The sequence below is a fragment of the Gavia stellata genome, chromosome 10 (assembly GCF_030936135.1).
Source record: "Gavia stellata isolate bGavSte3 chromosome 10, bGavSte3.hap2, whole genome shotgun sequence".
Taxonomy (NCBI): Eukaryota; Metazoa; Chordata; class Aves; order Gaviiformes; family Gaviidae; genus Gavia; species Gavia stellata.
The window spans coordinates 30759511-30772337 of record NC_082603.1 but is presented as its reverse complement, the minus strand read 5'-3'; the positions used below and the strand labels follow the sequence as shown (position 1 = coordinate 30772337).

At 64.1% G+C, this 12827-nt stretch overlaps 2 protein-coding genes and 1 non-coding gene across 3 annotated transcripts; all 3 read right to left on the bottom strand.

Moving 5' to 3' along the window:
• PCSK9 (proprotein convertase subtilisin/kexin type 9) lies at positions 1-4502 on the bottom strand. Its single transcript, XM_059822017.1, has 12 exons — positions 4341-4502; positions 4062-4250; positions 3803-3926; positions 3467-3600; positions 2691-2832; positions 2391-2587; positions 2055-2238; positions 1568-1738; positions 1154-1302; positions 875-1040; positions 460-641; positions 1-168 (listed from the first exon to the last, which is right to left on the bottom strand). The coding sequence occupies exons 1-12, from the start codon at positions 4500-4502 to the stop codon at positions 1-3; spliced, it is 1968 nt and encodes a 655-aa protein (XP_059678000.1).
• A 2022-nt stretch (positions 4503-6524) lies between these two features.
• On the bottom strand, positions 6525-6595 carry TRNAG-CCC (transfer RNA glycine (anticodon CCC)). Its single transcript has one exon. It is a non-coding gene; the product is annotated as a tRNA-Gly (tRNA).
• A 2324-nt stretch (positions 6596-8919) lies between these two features.
• On the bottom strand, positions 8920-12035 carry BSND (barttin CLCNK type accessory subunit beta). Its single transcript, XM_059821595.1, has 4 exons — positions 11859-12035; positions 10651-10730; positions 9988-10230; positions 8920-9208 (listed from the first exon to the last, which is right to left on the bottom strand). The coding sequence occupies exons 1-4, from the start codon at positions 12033-12035 to the stop codon at positions 8920-8922; spliced, it is 789 nt and encodes a 262-aa protein (XP_059677578.1).
• Between the last annotated feature and the right edge of the window lie 792 nt (positions 12036-12827).

Below are 12827 nucleotides of genomic sequence, written 5' to 3'. Positions count from 1 at the left end.
CTACTGCTGGCTCCGGCAGCAAATGGCGATGGCCGCAGCCACGCTGCTGCCCGGGACACCGGCTGCCACGCAGGTATCGTCCACGGCGTAGGCTCCCATGGTGCCGGGGCTCTGGGAATGGGCGTTACAGCCTGTCAGCGTCCAGCCGTTGTCACAGGACACAGTCACCTAATGGGGGAGAAGTCACCCTCCACAGGTCAGCACAGGGGCAGAGGTCTGCCTGTCCTCGATGGTCCCCAGTGCTCAGGGTGATGTGGCTGGTGTCACACTGAGCCGCTGGACCCTGGCCACGGTGGGTGTCCCATTACAGGTGGGCAACTGGGCACACCAGTGAAGGCTGGGGCTGGGGCTACAGTCGCAATGAGATGCCGAAGCCAACCTGACCCCCCATCAGGGTGGGAGAAGGGATGAGCAGAGGCGAGGACAACACCACGGCAGAGGAGCCTGCACTGTCCCTACCTTCTCCGCAGAGCCTGGGGACGCGTGCTCCTTCACCCGGCACTCGAGGCTGGTGGCGGGGCAGCACAAGGCGTGCACCATCACCTCTGTCCTGCCGGTGCAGCGGCTGGGCCCGCTCCCCGGCCCTGGGACGGGTCTGCCGCCATCACCCAGCGCTGTGGCGGGGGAGTGGAAACTGCACCCTGCCGAGGGGAGAGGGGCTGTCGGCACGGGGGGGCTGCGGCACCATCCCAGCACACACGCAGGCGCTAAGGGATGTCCCCGCTGAGCCCTGAGCCTTGCCTGCCTCCCTGCACGTGTCCCCCCCCACCGCTCAGCACTCACACCCGCGCTTTTACCCCCAGGTCCCAGAGATTTTCTGGAAGAAACACCCTTGGCCATCAGGGTGTTGGCTCAAGGGTCTGCAACGTGTTACCAGTCAGCACGTGGTCCTGTGGGGAGCAGCCGGCCCCCTCGGCCGCCGGGGAGCTGGCGTTGATCCGGCACTCGGCTCTGGGCCACGTGCAGCACCTGGCGATGGCGTAGACGCCCTGGCCCCGGAAAGCGTTGTGTGCCACGCACTGCTTCTGCCCGTCCTTCTCCTGCGGCCGGGGCAGCACGGCATCACCGGGGGTGCTCAGGGGCCTGGGGATACACCTCCGAGGCCAGTGGGCACCCCAGGGGCAGTACTTCTGTCTCCGCACGCCCTACTCACCTCCATGTGCTCCCCCAGCCTCCTGCCGCTGCGGGAGAAGCTGGAGCAGCTGAGCATCTCCTCGGCACCGGCGCAGCGAGCCACAGCCGTGGCGTGCCGGGTAAGGCCTGACCGTGCCGACCACACCGAGCGGCAGTACAGCTGCTTGTCTGCAATGGGGCAGATGGCGTCAGCGGTGGGGTGGACACCCACAGCGGCACCCAGAGCCCACGGCACAGACTGGGCTGCCAACAAGGACTGGCGGGTCTCCCCCCTACCCTCTGCATGCAAACAGCCGCGCTCGGGCTCAGCCATCCCCGGCACAGCACAGGGCGGGACATGCCCTGCAGATGCGCCATGCTTTCACCCAGGCACCTCTTTCCCTGGTAAGGGCAGAGCTCTGCCAGGCACACAGCCAGCACCTGGGGTCCTTACCTGCGCCCAGCCGGGCGGGCAGCCCAGCCACACTGTTGGGCGTCTGGAGCCGCTGCTCCTCGGGGAACCAATCCATGTCCATGACATTCTTGGTGGCGAAGTGCAGGAGGCGCTGCCGGAGCTCGGCGAGGCTCAGCTGGGGCTCGGCGCTGAGCAGCATGGCGGCGATGCCTGCCAAGAGCCCAGGGGCCCACAGTGAGAACCAGGGGCCATGCAGCCGCCTACGTACGACTCCCCCGAGCAACGTAAGTCCAGAGAGACAGGAGAAGGAATCACTGCAGCCCATCATCCGCACGCACAGGATGCGGGAGCTCTGTGCAGGCTGCAGCACCCAAACGTGCCAAAACCATGGCACCGTGGCACGCAAAAGTGTCCCCAGCACAGGCAGCCCCAATGCCCTGTGCCTGCAGGGACACGTGCCCAGCGCCAGCACCGCTCGGGGCAAGCGGAGAGCCATCCCTGCCCGCCACCCCGGAGCCCAGCTCGCCTGCCACGTGCGCAGCCGCCTGCGACGTCCCGCTCTGCGCTGTGAAGCACGTGCTGCAGTCGCTGGAGGCGCCGATGATGTCATCCCCCGGGGCGAACAGGTCCACGCAGCGGCCAAAGTTGGTGCCCAGGGTGCCGATGGAGGCGGGCTGGTCCTCGCTGTTGGTGGCGCCGACCGTGATGACCTGCCAGGGTGGTGACGGAGCGGGACGTGGGTGGGACGGGATGCACAGCCTCAGCCTGCTCAGCTGACTTGGCACTGAAGCGGATGAGCCTAGGGAGGTGGCAGCGTGTCCCTGCACATCCCCACACCTCAGGGAGCCCCCGCAGCCCGTACCTCCGGCTCGGACGCTGGCGAGTACAGGCAGGCATCGTCCTTGTAGTTACCAGCAGCTGCGACCATCACCACCCCCATCTGTGCCATTCGCCGACAGCCGGCGTTCAGCACACGGCTGTAGGCGCCGGCGAAGGGCAGCAGCACCACCGGCAGCGCGTAGGGCTGAGCCTCCAGCGCCGCCTTGATAAACTCCAGACCTGGGGGGGATGAGACGAGGGACAGGACACTCTCGCAGGATGGGGACGAGGCGCGGGGCTCCGGGAGGGAGCGCGCTCCTCTCTGGGGCGTGGGGTGACTCACCGATGAGGGTCCCGCTGACAGTGCCCTTCCCCTGGCAGTTCAGCACGCGAAGGCTGTGGACATTGGCGCCCGTGGCCACGCCAGCGTCACGCCCGCTCAGCACCCCAGCCATGTGGGTCCCGTGGCTGTCGCACTTGCTGGCCTGGCACAGGGACCACGGTTTCACGCCCCGGCCCATTGCATCAAAGCAGGTTTGCAACACCACAGCGTCCTCCTCATCCCACCCTACCCCACCCCACCCCTTGTTCTTTGCACCAGCTAAATCCCACTGCAGAATTAATCTTTAAAAATATTTTGGGGTGGGGGAAGATAAAAAAAATCATCCTGTGCAGGAGAAAAGCTGGCAGAAAGGATGAGGGATGCAGCCACCCTTCCCCCGGGCTGTGCTAGCACTGGGCTCCCCTACAGACACAGCGATGCAAGCCATGCAAGGCAGCACTAGCACCCACTGCAGGGTGCAGGCAGCCTTCACGGCCCCGGCTGTGGGGTGGACCTCAATTCCCTCTTGCAATGACACCTTGACACGCACCCATGCCCCCCCCAGCTCCTTTCCCCAGAAAGGAGCCCTGCCCTGCTCAGCCACAGCCCCAAACAGACCACATTGAGGGTTCCAACATCCCCCAGGACCACAGCTCCCACTGCTGCGTGTCCTGCCCGGCATTTTGGCACGAGCCGAGTGACTCTCCTGTCCTGGGAAGCCCCACCACAAGCCCGGGCTGTGTGGGTGCAGGGGGATGCTCTTGCCGGGCTGCAGCATGCGGCACCTCGGGGCTCACCTGCCTGTGGAAGCGGGTGCCGTCCTCCTCAGGGACGCTTTCGAAGTCGGTCACAAGCACCCTGCCCTCGATCTCCCGATGGGTGCTCTGCACGCTGGTGTCCAGCAGGTAAATCTCCACCAGGTCACCTTTATCTACCGGGGACGCAGCCGGGGGGAAAGGCAACCGCCACCGCGGTCAGCCCAGGCCACCTGGGATGCTCCCACAATGCAGCTCCAGACCCGCAGCACCATGGGGCAGGGGGATACCGCCATCCCCCCGAGATCAGGAGAGGGGACGGGGTCACTGACCCTTCCCCGAACCCCCGTGGTCCTCCCCCCAGGTGCCAGCACTTACTGGGAGGGCTGTAGGCGCCCGAGCTGGGCTGCGGCGGCACGATCCTGCCCAGGTTCCAGGGGATACTCTGGGCAAAGACGTAAGCGTCCTCCTCGACGTACTCCACGTGCGGCAGCTTCAGCGCCTGCGGGGAGGAGGCACAGCGCCCGGCGTGGTGGCACAGCTCCTGTTCCCCCCAAGGCTGGGGCTGCCACCCCCTGCCAGAGCCCACCTCCGCTGCTGCCCCCCGCCGCCACCCGCCACCGTACGCCCCACGTACCGTGTCCAGGACGTCGCTGCTCATCTTCACCAGGAAGGCAGGCAGGAGGTGGAAGACGTGCAGCAGCTCGGTCAGGTATCCCCGCCGAGCCGCCCGGGCCTGCAGCCGCCGTGCCGTGCCTCGCACCTCGGCCTCGCCGCTGCCCAGCCGCAGCACCACCACGTAGCGCCCGGGCAGCCGCCACGACGCCTGCGGGGACACAAGCGCCGGGCTTGGGTTTGGGGGACACGGACGCGTGGCCGCCCCCCCCCCCACCCCCCACCCCCCCCCGCTCCTCACCTTGGCGGCGCGATGGAAGGCGGCGGGCCCCGAGGGGGCGGCCCCGACGGCGGCTGCCTCCTCCTCGGCCGCCCCCAGGGCCAGCACCAGCTCCTCCGCCAGCTCCGCCGCCGCCCGCGCCAGCACCAGCGCCAGCACCAGCGCCAGCGCCCGCGGGGCCATGCCCGCCCGGAGCCCCGACGGGGAGCGCGGAGGTGCGCGGGGCCGCCGAGCGCCCTCAGCACGGCGCAGCCCGGACCGCCGAGCCGCTGCGCGCCCGCGCAGGAGCCGCTGCGCGCCCACGGAGGAGCCGCTGCGCGCCCGCGCAGGAGCCGAGGAGCCGGAGCGCACCCGCGGCTGCGGCTTTCCCCGGCGCGGCGGGGCGGGGATCACGCCACCGCCGCCGGCCCCATCGGCCCACCCGGGCGGGTTAACCATTAACGGGGCCGCGGCCGGGCAGGGCGCGGTGGGGCCGCGGGGAAGCGGCACGGCGCGGGGGCGCGGAGGGAGGAGGGGAGGCGGCGGCGCTGCCCGCAGCAGCGGGGGGTCCCCCGCCAGCGCGGGGTGCGCCAGGAGGGCCCCTGCACCGCCGGCAGCCCCGGCAAGCAACCCGCCGGGGCGCACGGACTATTTCCAGAGAGGGCTGAAAGCTTTTCTGTGCCTCTTGCTGGCTTGCTTCGGAGACACGTTTCCATGAAAGCCTCTAATCCTGTTTGGGCATTTTCTACAGAGTCGTCACACACCGCAAATACTATTTCTCCGGGACACGGTTGGTGCTTTGCGGTGGCTCTCTCTCACCGGTGGCTCTCTCTCACCGGTGGCTCCCACCTCTCCCCTCCCGCAGCACCGGGCTCCCGCACTGCCCCGACATCCCCCGTCACCTTCGGCAAACCCCTTCCCTGCTCCCCGCTTTTGAGGGAAATAGGGACTTATTTATTTTTTACTGGTTATTTATAAGCTCCTCAGAACTTGTATGTTTTATATGGAGGTATGTGTTTTATATGGACGTATATGTTTTATAATGATGTGTATGGTTTATATGGATGTATATGGTTTATAATGATGTGTATGCTTTATATGGATGTATATGGTTTATAATGATGTGTATGCTTTATATGGATGTATATTGTTTATAATGATTTGTATGCTTTATACGGATGTATATGGTTTATAATGATGTGTATACTTTATATGGATGTATATGTTTTATATGGATTTATATGTTTCATACGGATTTATATATTTTATTTTTAATGACACCTCGAGTGGGTGCCTGCACTCTGGTTTGGGTAACTGGGGGGACGCCAGGCCCCACTGGCCTCCCACCCTCTGCCACACAAGCTGACATGGCCAGGTTCCGACACCCACCAGGCCCCTCACGGCAACGAGTCCCGCTCCTGATTTTCGGCTCAGCTTAATCAGGCGCCGCTAAGACCTCCTGCAACGTGGAGCTGATGCTTCGGACACCTTCGGGGCAGCCGAACACTGGGGAACCCCGTTTCGCGGGGGACAGTCTCCCTCTCCCCGCAGTCGCTTGCTTCCTTTTTGCGCAAGCGACAAGCTGTGTCCGAGGGAAGGAGGGAGAGACCCCGAAGAGGAGGGGGTGGCGAAGGCCAACCCTGCCCCATGCGCACCCCCACGTGCTGAGCAAGCCCGGGGAGGTCTTGGCATGAACACCGGGCCCCCACGCCGGTGCAGAGAGACGGCCAGTCCTGGAGCTCTCTGGAAGGAGTGGATATCTGCAGAAAGATTTTTTTTTTCATGAAAAAATATTCAGAAATAGCCAAAAACGAACCTTGTGGAGATCCGTTTCCCCTCCTGGCACACAGGGGAGATTGTAGCAGCAATTCCTGCTGCTGCTGAGAGCAGCGGTACCCCCCGGCTGTGTCTGTGCCAAGGAGGGGGGGTCCTGTTTGGGGGGAAGGAAGGAGAGAGCAGAAAAGGCAACAGAGAAAACCCCAAAAAGGCGGAAAGGGCACCTAAATCCCCTGCTGCCCTCCAACCCCGGGGGAGCCACGGAGCTCCGGGGCGGTGAGAGGGAGCGGGGCGATGCTGGGCCGGGCCCCCCCCGGCATCCCGCTGTGGCTGCAGCAGCGGCAGGTCTCGGGGCAAAAAAAGGGCACTTTCACCCCGCATTTTTGTGGCGGGTCCCTGCGATTGGATTATTAAAAAGCCATGGTGCCACCGCAACTGCAGAGCCTTCCCTGCACCAGCCGGGAATCGAACCCGGGTCGCAAGAATGGGAATCTTGCATGATACCACTACACCACTGGTGCGCTGGTGCTCCGCGCCCCCGCGCGCCGCCAAACCCACGCGGCGAGACCCGCCCCGTCCCCGTCCCCGTTCCTGTCCCGCGTGGGTTGCGTGGGATGCAGCGCAACCCCGCTCCTCCTCCCCGCTCAGCTCCCCGCCGTGCGGACGGTCCCAGCCGCCTGTGGCCGGGACGTGGCCTTCCCACGCGTGGGGTGACACGCGTGGGGGAGCGGGCGGGTGCGGGTGCTGCGCCCCCCGAGAGCCGAGCGGGCGGCCGGGGCCCGGGGCTTGGCGGAGCCCTTAATTTCATGCAGGAATGTCCCGTTTCTCACAATGTTTAACCTCAGCCGGCGTGGGGGAGCGGAACCCTTTGGCCCCGGCAGCCTCTGCGCCCAGCGTCCTCCCACCCGTGGGTGCGGGAAGGATGCTTCGCTGAGGGATGCGGGCACCCAAATTCAGCGGCACAAAGGGCTCCTGCGGCGGGAAGAGGCTCCAGCCCCTCGTCTCAGCCCTCCCCTCTGTCCCTGCCCAAGGAAAACGCTTTTGACAATTTCATTTCTTTTACCAATTACATTTCTTTTACCAAAAGTGGTAGTGAGTCCCAGGACGTGAGGTGGGGAAAAGCTTTTGGGTCTTTACGAGAGTCCTAAACCGAATATGCAGAGCCACGTCCTGTCCCAGGCACCCTCCGGAACCCAGCGAGACATGGCCCTTTCCGAACGGCGTCCCCGCGGCCACCACGCTCCCCCTGCCAGGAAGGACGGGCAGGAGTCAAGCAAGTGTAAACAGTTGGGTAACGCTTCCTCTTGGACAGCCGCTCGCAATCCTGCCGGCAATATTTAGCAAACACCGGCGTCTTCGTTCCCCACCCTCCTGACAGCACCATCGGCCACAAACACCCCGAGCGCGTGGGGCGCTGCCCGCCCTTTTCCCCTTGCTGCTGCGGTGACGCGAAGGTGAGCAAAGGGCACAGCAACGCCAGGAGGGGTGTGACGGGGGCACGAAGGGCCCAGGTAGAGCCATTTCTTGCACCACGCTGGATTGCACCAGCAAAGGACTCCCTGGGCGGCCCGGGAGCACGGGAAGCATCGCTTCCAGGGCTCCCATGCTCCATCCCCCTCGGGTGCCGGAGGGCAGCTTTCCCCTCCGCTTTTGGACTTGTCAACCCGCATAAGTTTGCTGAAGAGCCGCTCTGCCAGCAGATATGTTCTCCCAAACCTCCTGGGGCCATGCCGGGCACACACAGCACCCACCCCAGCTTTCCCAAAACAGGGCGAGGGACTCTCAGCATCCACATGCTGTTGGATCCGCTGATGCTTTGATCTGAACCCAGCTGCCCCGGGGAGGCTCAGCCACGCAGATCCCTGCGGCCCCGAGCAGCTAAAGGGCAGGCGGAGGTCGCAGCTCCTGCCAGCGCTGCCGTCCCTGCATGTTGCAAACAGGCTGCGGAAAGCTGCTGCGTTGCCCCTGTCGTGGTGACAAACCAGGCTTCGCTCCATCAATGGGACTTGAAACAAATGCTTATTATTCAGAGGGAGTTTGGGGACGGCAGGCGCCGGCGTGGAAAGCCACCCGCAGCTCTGCGGCTGTTGACACCGACCCAGCGGAGAGAGAAAATGTTGCCCAAAGCCACCGCCTCGAGCGGCCCGCGGGAAGCCACAGCCGTCATCGGGATTTTGGCTCAGCCGAGTCCTCCTCCCTCTGCCCCCGCCGGTGCTGGAAGCTGGTCCTTGTGCAGGAGACGGGGGACAGCATGATCTGTACCCCCCGTCACCGGTCTCCCAACCTGCAGGCATGAAGGCTGCCTGCTGCCGGTGTCTCAGGATCTAATTTTAATTCCAGGGCGGCTTTGATAAGTGGGAAAAAGGCTTTGTGGACACCTCCGTCTCGTAAAGCCTACCTGGGGTGAATGCATCTTTACCTACCTAAATGCTGATCCTGCTTCAAGCAGCAAAGCTAATCTTTTCCCGTCCTAAGGACATTATTTATCCCGGATCCTGCCCAGCCCAGCGCTCGCGCTTATCTGTGCCCACTCAAAGGGCTCCGGCGAGGGGGACCTTGCTGCTGGCTGTCCCCTCTGCTGTGGAAATTTGGGGGTCAGGAGATGGTGGTGGTCCCCTCGGGTTTTGCAGGACGGCAGCCTCCCGTGCAGCTGGGTGGGCGCGAGGGGCGCAGCATGGCACGGGGGCACAGCATGGCAGCGGGGACAGGCAGGAGCCTGGGGGCTCCTCCACGCTGCAGGCGCTGTGCTTTCGGGGGGCAGCCCCAACCCCTCTCTTCCAGGCTGCGATGCCTGTGTCCCCTCCACGAGATAGGTCCATGCCAAGAGGCCATTCTCTCCGGGAAATCAGTTTTCAGGCTCAAAGAGGCAGTCGTTATCCTCGAGCAGAGCATCTGGCCCCTCTTGGAGCCCGTAATAGAGGTCATCCTCCTCCCCGGTGCCTTTGCAGGGAGAACCGGGGTGCTCTCCCCCCACCGGGGAGATGGTCGGGGTGCAGCTGGAGCGGGCGGCAGATGGTGGGGGGGGTCGGCCTCGTGGCACGGGGCTGCCAGGCACGGAGCCCTCCAGCGACGGCGTGTCCATGTCCTCCAGGAGGGATGCCAGCGGCGCGTCCCCTGGGGCTGGCCGGGGGGGGCTGCAGGAACAGAGAGGGCTGAGGGGCTCGGGCAGGGCAGGGGTTACACTAAACACAGCTGGGCTGGAGCTGGGGTTTCCCCCGGAGCCAGAGCCGGCAGCTGCTGGGCTCAGCGTTGCTCAACCAGTGTCCCAGCATCACCAGTCCCCTTGCTGGGCGGCTGCGGCGCCCCGGGAGGGCCCTGTCTCAGCCACCCATGCCCGCCTTTACGGGGACAACCTGCCTGCCAGGTTCCTTCTCCTGCCCGTGGGACAAAGTAGCAGCTGCCCTTGCGCGCTGTGCCCGCACCCCCGGGAGAAAGCAGGGCGCCCCATCCCAGCTGTAGCTGCATTTCGGCAGAGGGGGTGCCCGAGCCCTACACCCCATCGCCTGCAAAGCGCTTTTGGGATCTCCTGGACCAATGCATGGGCATCATACGTGGCATTTGGTTTGAGGGACATGTACTGAGCGTCTCATTTCTACCAAAGTCTGACTTTGGGATTTATTCCGGTGAGGGACATCATTCATATTTATAAAATGAAATAAAAGCAAGATGCAAATTACAACCAAAGGCAATCCCGATTTCTTTCTGATTTCACCCTGGTAAGTTGGTACTGAGAGACCCCATGGGCTGAGACACTGTCCGGGCTCCAGTGGGGCTGGGGCTCCGGTGCTTGGTGCTGTGTGAGCCGCAAAGACCCCTCTGCCTCCTCTCCCTTCCCCCACAGCGGGGGTCCAAGCTGCCACGGTTTCACCCCGCATCCCGCCGGTGCCACCCCGACACCGCGGGCCTCACATACCAGCTGCCTGCCGCCGTTTCCAGCCGAGGCACCGGCTCTCGGGGGGGGTCTCCAGCACCCCCCAGCTCCCAGTGGACCTCTGCTTTCGCCTGCACGGCCGGCTGGGAGCGACTGCGGGGTCTGGGCTGGGCCATGGGTGGGAGCGGGGCCGAGCCCACCGCCTGCCTCTGGATCTGCTCGTAGGACGGCAGGCTTTTCTCGTAGGTGCTGGTGGCCTCTTGCTTGGGGCAGGGTACAATCAAGCTGCGGGCGAAGGAGGAACAGGGTGCTGAGCAGGACCTGCACCCCCGCGGAGCCAGGAGATGCTCGGGGACACGCACACAGGACTTCATTAGGTGCTTTAGAGGCCACACCACTGCCCACGCCAGCGGTGGAGCCAGCGGGTTCTTGCCGGGGCACACCCGCAGGAGCGCAGCTGGATGCTTTGCACCCTCCAGCATCACTCTGGCTCCAGCCTCGGGGGGCTCAGCCAGCCCTCGCCTCCCCCACCCCGGCCCCCGCTTGTCATTTTTTGCTGCAATAGGTGCAGTTGTCCCCGGTGCCACTGTGCTCAGACACTGCCCTTGTCCCCAGGGGCGTGCAGATAACGGTGTGTACAGATGAGAGCACCCGCCAAAAGGAAAACGGCAGCTCACAGCACCAGCGCCAGGTGCTGGGACCTACCGGGTGTCCCTCTCCGGCAGCACGATGGGTTTGTGGTCCAGGAACCGCTCGGCCTCAATGTCCACGGGGACGAACGTTATCTGGGGGGAAAAGAAACGCAGAGCCCCGGGGGCTGCGCTGGGCATCACGGGGACCCTCGGCCATCGTTAGTGGTAAAAAGTCCAGGGTCTCCCTTCAGGGTGTTCGGTCTTTGCCCAGCACATTTGGATGTCTTGCTTGGAAATGGGTGTTTTGGGGAAAATCAATACAGGATTGAATGAACGCAGCGCTGCCTCGCTCTCAACACCTTGTCCCCAGTGGGGTCGTGCGTGTCCCTGAGCCCAGGGGGAGTCCCGGGGCCCACGGGGGAGGTCGGTGGCCAGGGACAACACCGAGTGTGCCCATCCTTGAGCCCTGAGCACCGTGACAAAGCCACATCTCCCTCCTCACCGGGGCTGAGCTCGGCTTTGGGGGGAGATGGGGTCAACTTCACCCCGGTCCCAGGGGACTCGGAGGGTCCCAAGGGTCCCAGACCCTGGGGTCCCATGCACCACCCCACATTTTGGGGTGCAGCCAAGCTGTTGACAGGCCGTCCTGCAGTACTGAGATGAGTGCCACAGCCACCGTCTCCTTGGAAAAAAGCCTTTTCTGCCAGCTCTGTTTCCCAGGGCAGGGACGCGTGGCTGCCCTGCCATGCTGGCAGTGCCCTCTGCCAAGGAGACAGGCAGGTGAGGGCAGTGCTTGGGGGGGGCCGGGCCCCTCTGGACCTCCATGGCCTTGACAGCCTCTTTTTCTGAAGTTCTGGCAGCCTGCTGAGCCCCCGGCCCCCGCGGGTGCACGGAAGGGGCTGGTTTGGGGACGATTTGCATGGGAGAGATGAACACAAGCTGATTTCCTTGGGCTTATTCCCCACTGCCTGCTTGGCAAAGCCCCAGGCTCGGGGAGGTGCAGGGGCACAGCGGGGTGAGGGAGCAGGGCTGCATCCTGCAGGCATCGGCGGGGAGGTGTAGCAGGGCAAGAGTCCCCCAAATCCAACACTTACCCCTCCGGATTGCCCCAGCTGGCTTTACCCCGGGACCTGCCTCTACGCCACCCTCCATATGGGGAAACTGAGGCACAGCCCGAGGCTACACGTCTGCAGTAGCGAGGTGGGACGAAGAGCTGAAGCCACCCAAACCTGGCTGAGCCCTCGAGTCCCCCAAGGCACGTGGCGGTGGGACGGACCCTACCTTCGGGTAGCACTGGCACATGCTCCAGGTGATGCCCACGACGACGAGCAGGACACCCAGGACGCAGAAGGTGATGTAGATCTGGGGCTTTTCCACGCTCATGATGAACATTCCCGTCATCACCAAGAAGAAACCCAGCATGATGAACCCATAGCGAAAGGTCTTCTCCTCGGCCATGGGCGCCGAGTGGGAGAGGCAGGGGAGGGTTGATGCCGGGAAGCCCGTTTACCTGCGGCTGCTGCCCGCTGAGCACACCTCTGGGGTAAGGCAAGGAGTGGCTTCTTTCTCCGGAGGCTGCCAGGGGCTGCGGATCAGCTGCACGTTGAGCCTGGTCCTGCCCAGGGCTGAGCCAGCCAGTTTTTAACGAGTTTGTAATGAATGCAAACACCGACCCGCCGTTCACACTCCAGTGAAGCCGCCCGGCACGTGTCCGGATAACCTTCCCTGCGGGCACGCGCGGCCAGACCCCACGTCTGGCGAAGGGACGGGGAGGGAGAGGGGGGCACAGAGACAGGCACCCGGCGAGCAGCTGGTCCCAACAACGGGACTTTCCCAGCCCTGGGGACTGGAGCTGGACTCGGAGGTAAATCAGAGCTGGCAGAGCCCCAAATAAGGGGGATGCCAGGGCACAGCGTGTTTTCAAGGGCTGTGGGGCTGCAGCAGGGAAGGAGGGAGCGCTCTGGGGTCTTTCTGGAGGTCGGTGAGTTGGGAATAGCACCCACCTCGCTCCAGCTGGGTGCTGGGGAACCACCGATGGGGCTGCCTCGGTGGGGCAGCAACCAGGCTGCGAAGGGGGGGCTAAAGCCGGGGAAGGATGGAGCTGGGGTGTTAAAAGGTGTCCCCTTCTCACAGCACATCCGACAGCCAGACTGTAGCATTGCTTTAAATAGCCCTCGGTTTGTTCCCTTGCTTGCCTGCCCATGTGGGAAAGCGTGTACCCGGCTTATGAAAAATAATATATTATATTAT